Source organism: Lissotriton vulgaris, chromosome 8 (genome assembly GCF_964263255.1).
Source record: "Lissotriton vulgaris chromosome 8, aLisVul1.2, whole genome shotgun sequence".
Lineage (NCBI taxonomy): Eukaryota > Metazoa > Chordata > Amphibia > Caudata > Salamandridae > Lissotriton > Lissotriton vulgaris.
The window spans coordinates 1,368,795,865-1,368,814,331 of NC_141696.1; the positions used below are offsets into that span (position 1 = coordinate 1,368,795,865).

Consider the following 18,467-nt stretch of genomic DNA (forward strand, 5'->3'; position numbering starts at 1 on the left):
CCCACTATGTGTATGTAATTTAGATCACTGTGAGTAGTAAGAACATGGACCCATTAGATGTTCTTAAAAGACCCCTCACACACCAACCTGGTTGGTGTCATGCTTCATCATTGGGGTCCCAACCGGGGGGCCGAGTGCCTCCCGGTTGTGCTACAATGCCTGACTCCAGCAAAGCTGGTGTTGTGCAAAAGTGTGATGTAAGGTGAGGTATTTACAGTTGCAATTATCTCTGAGGATCCTTGCCAAAAGACTTTAATAGTGGCGGCTCAGGATATAGTTAAAAAATAATATGTGTCATGCAAATAGTCTGGACTTATCTACCGTAAGTTGCTGTATGTGTGGCGGTCTACATGTTTGAGTCCGTAAAAACTATTGCAAGGGCTTTCTTCAGGACCAAGAAGGTGGGTGAAAGTGAGTAGCAAAAGGTGGAAGTTCCACGTAAAACCTTGTGGTACCTACACACGCGCGTGTGTGGCTAAAAGTGTCTGCGTACTTACTGACACTTGAAAAACCTTTAAGGAAAAAGGAGAGACACATCAAAACATATAATTTCACAACAATAAATGCAATCTTCATGATGAGATGTAGTCAAGTGTCTCTGACTACCACAGCGATTATAGCCCAAGCAGGTGGCTGTATGCAGGTAGAACGATGCAAGCCGCATTCAAGATCATAATGGATAACAAGGGCAAGCTAGTTTAACTGATACATCATCTTTTAACACCTTCGCTGCTAAAGGAATTTTCCTCCTGTGCTGTCCCTCATTGAAATGGGTGTGTTCGTGACAGAACCATTCCGTCATCAGCACAGCCCAACCGTGACTGATGACGGAATGGTTCCGTCACAAGCATCGAAGGGGTTAAAGGACGATCCATAACAATGTTTTCTAGTGAAAAACAATGATTGAGAGAACAAACAAGGACCCATTCCTGATTCAAAAACAAGTAATGAGTAAATTGAGAAAAGCCAGGATGTTGGTGCCAATCCAGTTTATCAACATTTTAGCCAGTCTGGTGGGATGGACATGCTAGATTTATAACCCTGCTTTTAGAGGGTAAATTAGAAATGTTTAAAGCACACATTTATCTGGATACTTCTTGGTGCAAGCACAAATTTAGCAAAATTGTTATGTGGTCACCTACAACTGTGGACATTTCTGACAAAATGTAGAAATAATGTCCTCTCTAAAGTCCATATGGTTACTAATTAAATGAAGTTGAACCTGGATGTGATTTGCAAAGCAGCAAAAGAAGAAAATATGCCCTTTTGGTGTCAGTTTCCTCAAATATGAAACAAAGACAAGAAGTCTGGATGCACAATGTAGTTGGCTATATGGGGATAATGCCTAAGGCTGAAGCCTGCCCTGCAGTAAAAGTGGGCCCAATTTGATAAAAGAGTTTTAAGGTCTTAAAACACTGTCTCCCAACCCATCCTCCTTCAACAACTCAACAAAGTCTGCATATGAAGGCCCGCCTCCGCTGGATCTGCTCCTTCCTCGCCGAATGCACTTACTAACTAAGGCCAGCCACCTACACCTCGACCACAGCCAACCTCTTGTGCAGAGTACACCAAGGTTCATCTCTCAGCCCACGCTGTCCAACACCTAGATGGCACCGTTCGTCAGCATCATTCAATCTCATGGATTCAACATCATCTCTTTTGCCAGGGACACCTAGGGTGGTACTCTTCAGCTAGAACATTTCCATATAGATCTCTACCCGGTGGGCAGCAGATCTCAGACCCATACATGCCCGGCTAGTCAAACCAAGGACAGGGGTATAGTCGTAGACCTCAACAAAGTCTTTAAATGGACCCTAAACAGCATAGGAAGGGCCGTCACCCAGGCCCTCATCACCAGCAACACGGACTATAGCTACACACTCTATGTCGACATCATCACCCAACTGACCACAACACTTCAGGTCATAAAAAACACAGCAGCCAGACTCGCACGTGCTCCCACCATTCCATCACCTCGCGTCCACAAATGCACACTCTTAAAACTCCTCACTCACACTACAAAGTAAAGTACAATGTATTTCTCTCTTGCCTTACCAGCTGCATCAATTTCGACACCCTGACCAGAAACCCCTGATTGACCTGCCTTCTGCTCGCACACATACCCAGCATTCGCCTGATGTGCTCTCTATTATATTGATGAGCAGGGACAGTATATGGATGAACAGGGAGACGCTTAATATTCTAGAGTAGGGGTATCCAACCTATTCTGTATTTAGAACTACCTATATTCAATTAAAATAATCCCAAGCTACTAATATTATTAGTGTTGTAACAGTGATCCCATCATACAAGATCACTTTGGAAGTCACCATATGCAAGGATAGTAGCAATGATCATGTCAGGACATCAGGCAGGGTTACCAGCAATAATGATAAAAAAATTGGAATGCCTCTACAAGGGTAATACATAAGAGCCATAGCTGCAATCCCCTGGGCTCCAAACACTACCATATGAGTTCTGAAAATACATAAATTTTTGCTCTAATACGTGTTTTTCAATTTTGGTTCTAGATGTTCTTTGAGAATTGGTCGTATTTTTGTTTGTCCAGCAGACTGCTACATTCAGGAGTGTTTTGAGTTTGTCAGTCTAGACAGCAGAACTGTAAAGTGAATATTTACCCAGAGCCCAACTAGGCAGTTTAAGAGGAAATGACTGCAAGTGCATTTTGAGCAGACGGAATAACTGGCAAGAACCTTTTTTAACAGGTTTTTAGGAGCAGGTGAACCTCACCAAATCCATCGATTTCAAGGGAAATACCTGGGTACCCAGCCAGGAATGGAAGACACAGCTAAGGTTTTGGGTGCATTGTAAAAGAACAAGCAGGAGTTGATACAACATTTCCTCAAAGTTTAAGCTTTGAGATGAAGGGTTGACTTACAGTACAGATTTTAATTGCTGGTTGATATTTTCAGTGTGCTAAATAGATATTTTAATGTCTTGATTAGTCTTGTATGCTTGGTGTTTTGAAGGGGCATCTGGTTGTGATGTGTATGTGTAGCTGGGTTCCATTTGTGTAGGATTTGGCATTAACTGTTTTACTACTAATTCCTTTTCTTGTAGGGCACATTCTGTTTCCACTTGGATACTGATCCTTTTTCGACATCTGATTTGATGAGGAGTAATTTAGTTGTTGTTGGCTTCAGTTTGAGCTGCCTCACCATCAGCCAGTCCTGGATACGTCTAGGCATTCTTTGGGATGTTCAGCGCATTCATTATTGTGTGCTGTACATATTGAATAAAAGTGATATTTAGAGAACTCATGTGTAAACCTAGCAGCTTGATTTAAAGATGCAATATGATGCAGAGTATTAAGCTTTCAAGAACTGAAAATGATGCGAACCAAGAGTGCGATACGTTAATGTTGATTTTGAATGAGAGCGATCATCATTAGCCACATTAGTATTTGGCCACAGTGCCAAATACTGTGAAAAGTCAAATAATACCAGGAGCTGGGCATCTCTCTCATCAGTGATTCATAGAGCATTACCCATCACTTTTAGTATAGTAGTTTTGGTGCTGTGTACATTTCTGATGCTAAATCTGATATTATTTAGAGGGGAGTAATTTGTGTGTTGGTTGAGTTGTTCTGCAGTGTAACTCTAAGGAGCATGATGACAAAAGGGATGTAAACAATGGAGTGGTAGTTGTCAACTTGTTTGGAGTATGCATGAGTTTTTTTTACTTCCTGTACCTTTTTAGATCTGGTATTAGAAAAGGCATTTTGATTTTAATGAAATTATATTTATATTATACTTAATTCCAGGTTCGTTCAGGCAGCTCTCATCATCCTTTGGTGTGTTATTGTGACATTGACATTTGTCTTCCACCTATTGCAGCATACAGTATTGAACAATGGGTCATTTCACTTCAACCTTTGACCAACAAATGTGAGTGACGGATTCTGCTCTTTCACAAGATACACATCCACACACACTTTTGTTCTCCTAAGTGCCAGAGACTGCTATAGCAAAGTGTGCTTTATGAGACCAAAAATATTTTTGCTTTCACACAATTGTTTTTCATTGAGGGCCGACAGCTTCCTTAGCAATAACGTTTTCCAAAAACCATCACAAAAAAACATGCATTAACTAAGCCAAAAGGCTGGCGGTCAACACAGACCTGTCGGCTTTGTCTAAGCTTGTTTATTATTGTGAAGCATGTCCCCATGAGAGAAGTAGAAGTGTATGACTTTACCCAGTTTGTGATTAAGAGGTTCTAATCAAGGGGGACAATAAGAAGTCAGCACCATCTCTAGAGGCTCGAGTGTGAGAAATGACGCACTCAAGTGTAGAGTTGGTAATGAGGGAGAAGAGCCTGCTTTTTTTCAGAAGCTTCTGCGTAACATCCATTGAGAAGAAAGTAGAGGTGTTTTAGACTAAATTTCTTCCATGATCTTCAAAATGTTTTTGTGCACGGAGGTGGCAAGGTCCAGGTAGCAGTCACTAGGGGAAGTATTATTGGATGATGGAGTTAGTTGGGGATTCAGGATGGTAGTTTCTTTGCCGTATTTGTGTCTTATTTCAGTTGTGCCCATGGCCTTTAAGAGGTTTTCTTTGTAAGGTTTCTAGAGTTTCTGAGGATAGATTCAATGGTGGGAGATAAAGATTTCGTTCAGTGACATTCTAGCCACAGCAGTATTTCCATTCTCTTTTGTGGTTTGCTGGGTGCCGTTAAATTGTGTTTTTCAAATTAAGATTGATGGTTTCTTAAATAGAATGGCATTATTTTGGTCCAGGAGTTTGGAGGTTTTAATCTTTAAAGTATGTTGCTGAGGTCTTGATTTGTACTTCAGGAACATTGCTCAATGAATATGATCTGCAACATCAAAGCCAGAAACCAACGTACATCAAAGGTTTTGCGCTGAATGTCATAGCAACTCCTGCATCACTCCTCACAGTAAATGACTCCTCAATCATCAGGCCAAGTCTCTTCCTTCGCTGCATAAAATGTCAGAAACAAGATGAACCTTTTTACTCCTGCCCCGGTGCGCCAGACAGTTCACTAATGGTGCGTCCAGGATCTAAGAAAGGTAACTTTACTGTTAGAAACACAAGAAGCAATGGGCCCAGTAAGGGACAAATAAAAGGAAGAATTTATAGTCTGACCGCCCGACAAGAACATCAGGCTGCAGAGAGCAAGATGGGCTATCAACCAAAATAATATCATGCCCAAGACCACCTGCATGGGTGGATCTGGCATAATAAAAATTTATAGCATTAATAGTTGTGTTCATTTCTGTGATGGTGAATCAAAAGTGACGTCACAGTGAACATTAATGTAGCGTAAAAGAATGCATTTGGGTATGTAAGTCGGCGGATTAGTAAGCAGAGAAGTTGGGACCCTGAATCATTCAGATTCGCAGTGGTGTCTATCATAAAGTAAAGCTTGCCAACAAAAGTTAGGAATGGCCATAAATGTAATGGTCAGAATTTACTTCTGAGACTTCAGATGATGCATAACATTAATCTGACTCTCCTAAAAGCTGTATTGGATTGGGGTGGGTTATTTATATTGGCTAGTCTTCAGCATTAGTTTCGTCTTTTGTATGAGTTCAGTGACTTTTCCGCTGGAAGTATCTGGTTGCCTGTTATTACTGAAACTTTGTCTCCGGGGACTAGTAGGTTAAAACATGGAGTAAGTTAATTACTACGTTCTTGCTGGGCAGAGTTATGACTGAGTGGTGCATCTAACAGCAGCTGCATTTCTATTGCTGGCTTCTAGATTTACGCAGGTGGGCTGTGGCAGAGAGCATCTTCAGAGCTGCCTGACATGGATCACATGAGAGTGACCCAGGGCTCAGTGTATGGGATATTGTGCTAAATATGCATGATTTTCTATCTTATAACTTGCTCTCCTGAAATTTATGCGTTTACCCCAGAAATGTATGCTTCATACTGTTCCAGTTTATGTAAATTATTTTGATTTTTTGGGGTACCTGATTAAATTACCAATGTTCCCTCTCTATCAGATTATACTGTATGTTATTATTTCAGTGTGCTGTATCCAACAATGTATTGTATTTATGGCACCAATCTGTGATTCATCTTCATTGTATCATTTGAAGAACTTCCCCTACAACATTTGTTTGGTATACTTTGGGTTCCGGGTATGACTGATGTATACATGAACCCAATAAAGTGGGTCAACAATACTGCCCACATGTGTTTAGTGTTGTATAAATGTAACTCTGAGTTCTGTTGCACAGATACGCGTAACCATGTAATAGCAACTTGCTGTATGATTATGAATATTTATTTTGTGTTCAGAATGAGGAACTTTCTTTCATTTCAGTATTCTTCTGTTCCAGTTTGTTTGCTGTCTCTATTATCGTGGACTCGTTCACTAAATCCTTTTGTTTTTTCCCTTTTCTAGTTTTGAATTCTCGACCACAAAATGTTCGGGTCAATGCTGTAAATACAGATGTTGTTGTTCAGTGGGACTGGGATTACTCATATGATAACAATGTGAGCTTTACAGTAGAATACACCGAGTAAGTATTGTAGCTGTTACTTTATTTATATTCCAATGTAACCTTGTGTTTTCAGTAATGATGTTGGAAAGAAAGCTCATTTATCAGAAGTATCTATAGATAAAGCCATGCATGTCACCATCATGTTTCCCTAGTGACAGTGTCAGTCTCTAAAGAGGATTGAAGAAACATTGGAAGAGTTGTGTGCATTCGAACACTGTTTCGCACATGCATGGGCCATGATAATATAGAACCTAGAGATAATATGAAGAGTGGGAAAAGTTTGGTATTGAGTGCATACATTAACCTCTGACAGTGCTATTCCCATCATTAGCCCCACTCTCAGCAGCTCCATGAAGAGCACACTAGGCTTTGCCATTACCCCATTAGACAGCAACCAAATGGATTTTGCTGCTCCCTGCTGGGAGAAAACTCTCCTTTTCCCACTAGTCCTAATTTATGACATCAGTATATGAAAAGTGTTACAGCAAACAAATGATGGACGGAATGCTGACAATGCAAGCATTCTCCCCCAGTCAAAAGATCTGGGTTAAATCCATTGTTCTTTTGCCCACTACGCCACCCCAGTTTGGACCCAGCCATATGAAAATCAGTCTTGACCCTGTGCCTCGCTCATTGTGCCACTGGATTCAAGCTAGCCTGGCTGAAAAAGGGTGACATACCCTGAAACCGGTCCCAGGATGCTTGTTTCCGGTCCAGGGACGACCTGGTCTGGCAGTTCGGGCTGGACTGTTCCCATGGGGTGCAGGGTCAAGACTGATTTGCATTTGGCTGGGTGCAAACTGGAATGGCATGGTGAACAAAAAAAACGATGGATTTAGGCCCAGATCTCTGTATTGGGGTGAATGTATGACCTTGTTCTGCATTCTGTCCATCAATTGTTGTTTTTGCATAAGAATATGAAAGGCATGCTTATGTCATCAGTGGAGGACTTTTTTTAAATTTAGAAGTGTAACCAATAGGCCATTGGTTACATCCCCACTGCGCACTCTTTGTTGGTTCCTCTTTTTAAATAAGGACTCCTGTGTTTGCTTTAACAACGTCTTTATTGTTTTCAATATTGTTTTTTTATTATGATTATGTTCATCATAGACGATTTTCAAATGTTTCCATAAACTTGTTTTTATCTCCTATCATATGCATTTCTCTTCAAACATATATGTATTTATGCTCCGATGCATTTCGGGCAACATCTGCCCTTCCTCAGGGAGCAGTGGCTGTTAGGAATACAAATGTAATTAAAATCACAATCCACGTTTTACTATACATATTCCCATGTCATCACAGTTATGTACAATGCAGGTTCACACCATGCGGGGATTTTAATAAGGTGTCCTAGTGTGTTGGGGATTGATGTAACCAAAGTGCACCCGTGTTGTGAAATACGCAGAAAATATGCAGAATAAAAACGAACGCACTCACATAGGAGTCTGTGTACGTCTTCTCTTCAAAAACTGTATGAAGGAAAAAATTACCGCGAGTCAGTCTAACCGCTCCACTTGGTAATGGCTAAGTTAACCGAGTGGCACTCGGTGCGTGTCACTAACCTTAAGGAAATTCGGCTGGAAGTGTCTCGTGAAGCTTTGTCAGGTCACGCCGTCTGCCGGTATGCGTGCTCCAATGTTAGTACAAGCGGAGTTACTTCCGTGTTATGCTGACGCTGGGTATAGATAGGGACAACATACTATGCTGCACGAGTCTGGGAAAACAGACTATGTGTTCGAAAGACACTTGTTTAAAACCAACCGAGGTTGGTGATACATCACGGAATTGGGAGTGAAGTGTAAATGAAATGTAAATGTCGATGAAATCGAAATGAAGATAAATATAAAAAATGAAGATAAATATAAAAATTATGTTTAAAGAAAAAGTATATTGTGTGACTGTAAGCTCGTCTCCCATAATGGAGTAAATGTGTCATGTGGTGTGTATAGGTTCAGTGAGTGATCCTGAATAAACATTTTGTATTGAATTCACACAATTTTACACCCTATTGACCATATTGTAGGCAATGATGCCTACTTCCAAAATAAATCATGTTTAACACCATCTTCTAATTATATGGACATTTCAGATTATAAATAACAAGACAATTCGATCCGTTCATTGAGTCCGTTCGGTTTCAAGGATCCCAATTGATGGATCCAGTGATTCTCTCTTCGCAAGAGGAATTGGTTATTGTCTCTTCCTTCCTTTCTTTCAATGGTTTCCAACACCAGAAATTTTAATTGAGAAATATTATGGTGAGCTTCCATGAAATGGGATGCAACCGTGGATTTGATGTTCTTGGTGCGAATGTTGGATTTATGTTCCACTATTCGTGTTTTGAGTTTTCTTTCCGTCTTACCGATGTATACCTTTCCACAGGGACATTTTAGCAGATAAATGACGTTAGAGGTGTCACAGGTTGCTGTGACGTTAAGTTTGATGTTATGTCCCCTCATGGGGTGTGTTATCACATTGCCTTGGATGACATTATTGCAGTTACTGCAGTTATAACACGGCCGTGTACCTCTGTGTGATATTGAATGCGGTTTCTTTTGTTTAAGTATCTCTCCCAAATTCTTGCCCCTAGTGTAAGCGAACAGTGGGGTTGATGTGAAAATATTATTGAAGTCCGGTTCCAAGTTTAACATTGGCCAATGTTTGATTATTGTTCTTTTGAATTGACTGCTTGATGTAGAGAATTTAGAAACCGCTACAATCCTTTGTTTGTCTGCTCTGACTTTTGGAGTGAGTAACTCTTCTCTTGTTTTCTTGAGTATGCTTTTTTCAGCATTCTTGATTATCGGTTCTGGGTATCCTCTCTCCTTGAAACGCTCTCCCATTTCCTTTATTCTAACTGTTGCTTTCTGAGGATCTGAAGTAATTCGTTTGACTCTGGCCATTTGGGATAATGGAGGGTGATCTTTCAATGAGTTTTGATGAAAACTTGAGTGATGTAACATATTGTTACGATCCGTTGGTTTTCGGTAGATGTCTGTTGTGAATGCTTCTGGGGTGAGTTTAACTTCCACATCTAGAAACGTTACTCTGTTTTTAGAGGTCTCCCATGTCAATTGGATGCGTTCATCGTGCGTGTTAAGTGCTGATAACGCTTCTTGTAATTGTAATTCAGTGCCTCTCCATATGATGAAAATGTCATCTATAAAGCGTACCAACATCTTGGTGTTCTTCTTCCATAGTTCATTAGAAAATATGTGTTGTTGTTCGAATTGTCCCATAAAGATATTAGCATATGCCGGTGCGGCACAATTGCCCATAGAGGTACCAGCCAACTGTTGATACCATGTATCACCATATCTGAAGTAACTTCTATATAAGGTGAATAGCATAAGCTCCATGAGGAAAGTTTGAAAGGATTGGTCCAAGTCTGAATGGACTAGTGCTTGTTCGATTGCCTCTATTCCTGAGCGTGTGGAATGGAGGTGTACAATGCTTTCACATCAGCTGTGCATAGCACTAGTTCTTGATCTGTCTCAAGGGTTAAGGTTCGGAGTTTATTCAGAAAATCTGTTGTATCCTTTATGTGAGTGGGTAGTTGTTTGACCATAGGTTGTAAATATTTGTCAAGAAATTGACCTATTGGTTCGTGTATACTGTCACAAGTTGACACTATAGGTCTCATTGGTGGATCCATGAGGTTTTTATGAATTTTTGGGATCATGTGTATACATGGACTTTTTGGGTTTTTCTTGATCAAGAAGTTTTTTGTTCTTTCATTGATTATGCCTTCTTCTACTGCTTTCTCAATGATGATTTTTAGTTCCTGTGTGTACTCATTGGTGGGATTATCCTCCAGTGTCATGTAGGTATTGGTGTCTGATAGATGTTCCATTATTTTATTTTCATACATTGTTGTATTCATAATGATCAGAGCTCCACCCTTGTCTGCTTTAACACATATGATTTTATCGTTGTTGGCCAATTTCCTTAGGATATCATTGTCTTTTTGTGTGATGTTTTTTCTGTGTCTTTTATTGGGTCTTATTTTGTTCAGATCTTGTTTCACCATTTTTTCAAATAGATCCAGCGTTTTATGGCTGATGGGTGCCTGAAATGCACTGTGTGGTCTCAATCCTCTTAGTTGATCAGACTCCTCCTCTGTTTTTTCTGGGAGAATGTTATCGAAAAAATGTCTAAGTCTCATTTTCCTCATTAATTTGAAGAAACTTACTTCAAGTTCGAGTTTGTCAGTATCGGTAGTGGGGACAAATGATGTCCCTTTCTGTAGTAAGTTTTTTTCGTGTTAAGTTAAGTTGTGGTCTGATATGTTTATTACTAATTGTTTTTGGCCTCCGTCTTCTTCTTCTCCTTGTCCTTCTTGGGTGCCGTCATGCTCCTGGTGTTTGGATGTTCTTTTTCTTTTGTTTTTTCCCCTCCTGGGTCTTCGGGTTGTGGTAGACCCTCCTCTAAAAAAGCACTAGTTGTTGCTGTTGTAGTTGGTCTTTCCTCCGTTCTAGGTGTTGTTCGGGATGTGCTTTCCTCAGTTCTGGGGGTAGTTCGGGAAGTATTTGTTTGTTGAGGTCTTCCTTGTTGGGGTCTATTAGAGGTGTCACTTCCTGATGATGATGTATCAGTGAACTGTGTTTGTGGTCTGTTCCTTCTTCTCTGGGCATACACCTCTGCCCAGGTGTATACCTCCCCAAGTTTATAATCCAAGGTGTCCCTTTTGAATTTCCTGATCTTACGTTCATTTATCTCTCTGAAATGTTTTGCTATTTGATCGTTGATCTCTTCCAGAGTTTTTGACCATTCCTCTGTTGTCATCATGCTGGTTAATTCAATTGTTACCTCGGCTATTTCTTTCGTGAGTTCTTCCAAGATCCCAGATAGTTCCTCAATAATTAATAGGATTAGGTCCAGGGAGCATTTGTTTAAAATTGCGTACCATCTATCTTTAAAATTTTTGGAGTTTTTGCATAGCGAAGGTTTCAAAGCTATGCGGAGGCCTCGTGGAATTCATTGTGATCGTTTGTACCGTATTAGTGTGCTGGCATGGAGTTTTTGATTCACCTCTCTTTTTGATAAGTAAATTAATTGTCTCAGCTGCTGTTCCTTGGTCTTATTGGTGGTTGATTGTGTGAATTCCTCCCGTATGAGAGCATATATTTTGGATGCTTTATCCTCCTTAAAAGCAAATGTACTTGCTCTTGCATCTGTACTTTTTTCTATTTCCTCATAGGACATGTTTGAAATGCTATAGATTGAGTGGCGTGCTATCGATTGCCTCTGGCGGAATGATAGTATGTAGACTTTAACAGACTCACAGACAGCTGGAGCCCTAAGCCTTCGTCAGCGGGATGAACAAGCGCTTTTGTGGTCAAGTCTAGTTTCTCTGGGGCTCCAATCAAAGCGGGAATAACCAATAAGGATCTTTGTTTGGTGGGGACCCCCAATCTCTAGGGCCCATATGTCAAATGAGGTTAGGGGACTGGATTCCACAAAAAAGAGAGGGGAGTGTTTAGGCACCACTTACAGGTTTTCAACACACTTAAATAAAGGGCATTGTCATTTACAATGCCAATAGCTCAAACTCTCGCAAGTGAGACCTATTGCTTTGCAAATGCTTGTTTAATAAAGTAGTGGCCCATGGGTCCCTAGGGTCATAATGGCACTAGGAAGGGGGTCAGCGCCCCCCCTTTTGTTTAAACTTTGGTCCCGGGGGCTCAATGAGGCTCGGGTGGGAAGGCACGTGCCCACTCCCCTTTGTAATTCACAGCGGATCCTATCTGCAATTTCTTTTCTTTTTTTTCTTTTGGCATGCTGTGATCCTGCAGCTGTTCTGCGGGATCGTGAGATTTAAAAATAAATAAATATAAATAGTGCCCCCTTACATTAGTTTTTACATATAACTTCAGAACAGGGGGCTAACCCCCAGATTCATCATGCTCCTCTTTTGCGAGTCCTTAATAGCGATTATTAAGAAATCGCTATTAAAGACTCGCAAAACGGGATGCATGTAGAAATCGCAAAGTTTATAGCGATTTCTACATCTTCCTTATTTGCGATTCGCTAATTGCTAATCGCAAATAAGGATTGACTCCCCATTCATTCCTATGGGCCAAATAAGGATTGACTCCCCATTCATTCCTATGGGCCAAAGGCCCATAGGAATGAATGGGGAGTCAATCCTTATTTGCGATTAGCAATTAGCGAATCGCAAATAAGGAAGCGATTTCAAGGGTGCCAGGGTGTCCAAAGGACACCCTGTAGCACCCCTGAAATGGTGATTTACACTGGTGTTGCTCATACACATGTCCAAAGGACATGTGTGTGTGTAACATCCAACTTAGAAAAATGCACTTAAGTTCATTTTTCTAAGTTTCCGCTATTTACAACGAGGTTTGATTTCGCGGTAAATAGCGGCCCAAAATTGCGAATTCGCAATTTTTAAATGTTTCATGAATTGCATTTAAGGAATCTCAAATAGAGATTCTTTAAATGCAATTCCTCGCAAATTTGCGAATTCTATAATAGCGATTTTTGCATTTTGGATGATGAATCCCAAATGCAAAAATTGCGCTCGCAAAGGGCCAGATTCTCAGAATCTGGCCCTTCGCGAGCCGGTTTTCCGTTGATGAATCTTCCTGTAAGTCCCCAAGTCCTGTAATGACTGCCTGCATTATTTTTCTTCATGTTGTAGGCAGCCAATCAGAGTGCTCACTCCCGCGCTAGAGTATTAGCTCAAGGGGAAATAAGCCCCCTGGGCCAATAAGAACGTTCTTTTTTTTTAACCATCCAGATATACAAATATTTTTGATCTTTAATATGTCTTAAGTTACTTAACGGATTTACACCAAATCATGCTTCCTGTCAAATGTGGTGTAATTCTGTTCAGCAGTTTATGGGATATCGCTTTCTAAAACAGTCTGTAAAAAATGCTTGGGGATCTTGCATTTCTGGGCGCCCCCTTTTTCTCGGCCCCTGCCAGGAAAGACAGCACAAATGCAGTATACTTGCCACATTGTTTATTATCGACACGTATCGATGCTTATGCCTTGCTCATGTTTTCCCGTGAGTAAGGCATAATTGCAGAAACAGGTTGGCATGGCCGTCATATTGTGGTAATAAAATCTGTGGTATCCTGCATTTGTGCTGTCTTCCCTGGTGGGTTTAAAATTGAGATATATGGATATATGGTTTTCTTATCCATAGCTTATTAGGAGAATTAGTGGTCCTCACATACAGCCAATTCAGTAGTTGGCAAAATAGCTATCAGACAACAGTGCCATTGCTACTTGACATCCTTGGAATTTCTTGCTTAGAATGATCCCAAACATGCAGAATTTTCTTTAACATACTATGAGTGAGCAGTCTTGAAACTACTGTTGTCCGACACCTCCTATAAGACAGGAACTTTGTAGAGCACCTCAAAATTTTAAAATGCTTAAGAGTACTGTACTTTTTTGAAAATATTGCCTATTCCGATAGGTGTCAAATGTTTTCTTCTTGAAATAGTGCAGAGCACAGTATATTTTTCTAGACATACAAAAATAACTTAAAGTGGGTTTTCGAGTCTTGTTAGCACTGACAAGGTTAAAATTGGTAAACACTGGAAAAATATTACATACTTTAAAGACCTGCAAAGAAGTAGATACTACCCCAAAACATTGTAGGCTAATACATAACAGCAATGTATATGCGGATTTGCCTAGTTGTTTAGAAGAAAATCAATTTTGTAACCAAATAGTGGAGTTTCTACATTGCTACTTGTAAGAAACTTTACAAAAATGTATATTTTATTTTTAATGCAACTTTTATCAGATAGATTTTGGGAACTTCATATGGGCAGCTAAAAGTGAGGAACAGGTGGGTAAACGTGCATGCATAGTTTCGTAAGGAGGTAGCCATTGAACTATAAGTTTTTTTAGTTGTGAGCACTGTGCTAAGCAGGTTGGAGCAGTGAGGAGCCTGTGAGATTATGATTATAAGAGAAGCTACATAATTTGAATTTATTGACAAGCCATAGAGTTCTCTGACTGCATTTCTGAGCAGCAGCCATCTTGCCCATGTAAGTGATGTCTTCAGTGACACACATGCCAACAGACACTCAGATGCTACAAGACTTTTGATACAACAAGTTATGGAAATAGGACATAATCAGTTGGTCAGTGAGATAAAAGAGGAAGTTCTTTCTGTGTTGCACTTTTTGGATTTATTTTGCAGTTAACAATAATGAACGTTTATGTATATAAAACATACGTTTCACGCATTAAAAGTTTTTTTCTGACTGGAAAATTAGGACAGAGAAAAGAACCAGGCCAGGCCAGCACAGCCTACAAAAGGGAATTCTGGAAGTTTGGATTAAAAATCATGGACAAAGATAGTAGCAGGGTGCTGATGAACATGACAAAAATAAGGGAATGAATGAACTGTGACACATCCATCCTTCTTTATATATAATTCTAATAGAAACAGATTGCAAGACAAGAGCCACGTCATCTTAGCTTGAGAAGCTCACAGAGTAATCTCTGGATAGACCACCATCTTAGAAAGGGCCCCCTTTCTTCAACACATGGTGTCAACGAGGCATACAACAAAAGCCAAGTTTGTTCACTGTGCATTCTGCCTTTCCACCGCTGCTATTTCGTCTGAAATTCCTCAGAAGTCATGGAGCACCTCTGTGGGCGACTGCCGAAACACCTGCACAATCGGAGCCTCAAGGACACCCAGACGTGTGCTGAGCACAGCAGCTACAACGTGTTTTCGGGTAGTGCAATAAGTGCTCTGTCTTCCCCTACATGATCACTGCATCAGGTAATATCTAGTTCCTGGTATCCATAGACTGCATCCGGTGCTGTTTCCCAAGATTGCCAAGTTACCCCTGAGGTCCATAGTACCCAGATAACAGGTCCAGCAGTGAGGAACTTTAAGAAAGACTATCTGAACAAAAAGCAGGTAGGTTTAGCATCTCCTTTAATAAGCACCTCAGCCACATTCCAATGAGTAACTGCCAACATTTCGAACAATACCTCACCCCACAGAACCATTCCAGAAGCGAGCTCCTGCAACAGAAAGAAAGAAGGTTCCCGTGCAGAAGCTTCGACAAGATGCTACACATCTTTCCTCCGAAGTTCAACAACAATAAGAAAAGACAAAAACAGAAATACAAAATAAAAGGGAATGCGAGGAAAAGAGTAAATACACCGAAAGTTTTGCCTTTAAAAGCTGATTTAAATAATATTTTGTAATGTGTGTCCCAAAAGGGCCTCGTCAATTAAACAAAGAAATATGATCCATATTCCAAATGGGTCCATCTTCTCCACATCCCCCACTCACTTGTGACACAGCAACTGCTTTACCGACATCATACTGAAATGTCATCCTTTCCTGCTTGCCAACCTCCCATTTATTTACTGCCCCAGAGTCCCATCCCACCGAATTGTCCCAATCTACAGATACCTGTGCTAAAGGTTAAAGAGTGTGAGGTCTCCTATCTCTCCCTCATTCAGGCCTTTCCTGTAGTTGCCATATACACCCACCTAACCATTTCACCACCTCTTCCATCTAGGAATTACCAGAATCTTTGGCTACTTGAATTATTTTTTAATATTTATATTGAGTCTTCTTATGAGTCCATTAGCCTCAGGGTGAAGTAGTGCAATTTTATTGTCAACGAATCCTATTTTCCGTAAAAGCCTTTCCACATCCTGTGAAAATAACTGGCCTATTGATGGTGACCAAGCTTCCTAGAAATCTCTCCCTGATAAAAACTTCTGTTAAAAAAAAATCAGCTTCAAATTATGTTTCTACATTACGTGCAAATTTCACCTTAGGCTAAAGTGAAAATATGTAAACGAGAACGGAGATGTGCACGATAGTCCTTTCACCATGAACAGTACCATGGCCTATTAGGAATTTTGTGGCAAATCATTAGCGGTGTTGAAAGTTTTCTTGCTTTGTTGCTCATGTTACATGCTATACGATCTCTAATCGTCCTTTCCACCAGTGAAACCATGCTTGGCCACCAGTAGTCACTGCAGTAGTCACTGCAAAGTCTAAACTTCATTTTGCTGATTCCCTGGTGACTTTCATGTGCTACATCTGACAATTTACTATGTAATGGAGTCGGTGGCATCAGTTTAGTTCCTCTAGTTAACAAACCATCCATAAGACCCAATTCGTCTTTAACTCTACAGAAGCCAAGCTTACATAAATCCTTTTGCGCCCATCTAGAGATTAACTTGACTTTTACCTCTTCCAAGACAACATACTTGTTCAAGTACTTCCACCCACTCCTTGTGTCACACAGAAGTCCAACTCACAAAACACATTCCTACAAATTCATCTTTCTGTGGGCCCAAGTGTGATGATTAAAGAAAAATGATTTCAATGAGCAGTGGGTAAATTCAGTATATCTTTTAATAAGCACCTTAGCCAAAGTCCAAAAAGACACTGCTAACATCTCTAACAGTACCTCACCCCACAGCTTTAGAACCCATCCAGAAGAAAGCACTTCCAGTATAATGAAGGGAGGTCCCACTACAGAAGCTTCCACAAGATACCACAGGCAGCATTTATGTAGTTTAACTTGCTAAACTTTTCAGAGAGAGAAATGTAGTCTCCGTCGGTTTAGACGGAGGCTACTCAGTGCATTGAGCGATGAATCTGTGAGGCCTCTTTAGAGCCCATGGCTTGTCAGAGATTTTTATATGCAGTTGCATAAGGCCATTTTCAATGTTTAAAGTTGTTCACTATGTTTCTGAAGACGAAGGAGGCCATTCATATTTCTTCTCTGCAATATTTCCCCTTTCAGAATAGTTTCCTATAGTGAAGCCTATGGACTCAGCATATTCCATAACACTTCACCTGCTAATAGATGTGTGGCTGTTTTGGTATTCTCAGCTGTTCTCTCTACTCATACCTGGTCCTAGGGAATACCTTCCTCATTGTTTGGCCAGAGATGTTCCCAGAGGCTTTCCCTTCTCATCCTGTGATTCACAAAACCATGCAGTGGTTCAGTTGCATCCAACCTTGCATTCATATTTAGTAGCATGTTTTGGACATTTTAAATCTGGGACCCTTTTTTTGTCTCAAACAGTACTCGTGACAAGGTCCATGTTTCGAAAATAGCATGGTATTGTGGCATTGAAGTACAAGAAAGGCAGCCAGGACGGAGTCCACCATATTTAAGCATGGGTCTCTCTTTCACCCTGTTATGTCTTTGTCTCTCTCCCTGTTATATCGCCATTACTGTTGTGAAGGTTGACCTGTAGGACCATTTTTCGGACCATGTGCATTGATACATGGTATGTAATTTTTTGTGTCTAGTCCCCATTAAAAGACGTTAACCTGACTTCATTACTCTGTAAGGGAACAACCCCTATTCTGAGTTGTGATGTGCAGTGGACAGCACCTTAATTTGTCAACTCTGTGATCTTCTGACACTTCCCGCATTAGAATCCTATAATTTATTTCGGAGATGCGACTCGCCATGCAATACAATCCTTTATTCTTAAGGCCATTTAAGATCTGCAGATAAAACAGGTGATCGCTCTGCTGTTCATAAGATAACAGACTTCACATGCAAAGTTAATAGGCAAGCCAAGGTCTGCATGTAACCTACTGCCACAACCTTGAATTCCTAAAACATAAACAAAACATGCTTCGATCATACCAGCCAACAATATACCATCAAACGCAATTCCCTTTTGATGCAATGAATACATTAATATTCTGACTAATTCAAATCTCATTCTTTTAGATATCTATATACTCTAACTTGACCAGTCTAGGTTATCTCTGAGAATTTCGACAATAAGGTTGTGGTGTAAACAGTGATTAGTTATTTGTGTATGGAAAGAAAATATCTACCCACATTACTTTTGAAGGGCATGCGCTTTGTTAATTGTTGATTTACATGGTCTCTGTGAAGTGGGTTCCCCTCAATAGCAAATGCTCTGTGTGGGCTCAGACCAATATACTCCTGCGACCAAGACTGCAGATGAAATTG

General features: G+C 40.4%; 1 protein-coding gene across 2 annotated transcripts in view; it reads left to right on the top strand.

Moving 5' to 3' along the window:
* IFNAR1 (interferon alpha and beta receptor subunit 1) overlaps positions 1–18,467 on the top strand; it is a 245,957-nt gene that overhangs the window by 147,663 nt on the left and 79,827 nt on the right. For both annotated transcript variants that reach the window (XM_086935324.1, XM_086935325.1), the window contains exon 6: positions 6,394–6,511. In XM_086935324.1, coding sequence (XP_086791450.1) covers positions 6,394–6,511 — 118 coding nt within the window. The remainder of the gene's footprint in view (positions 1–6,393; positions 6,512–18,467) is intronic.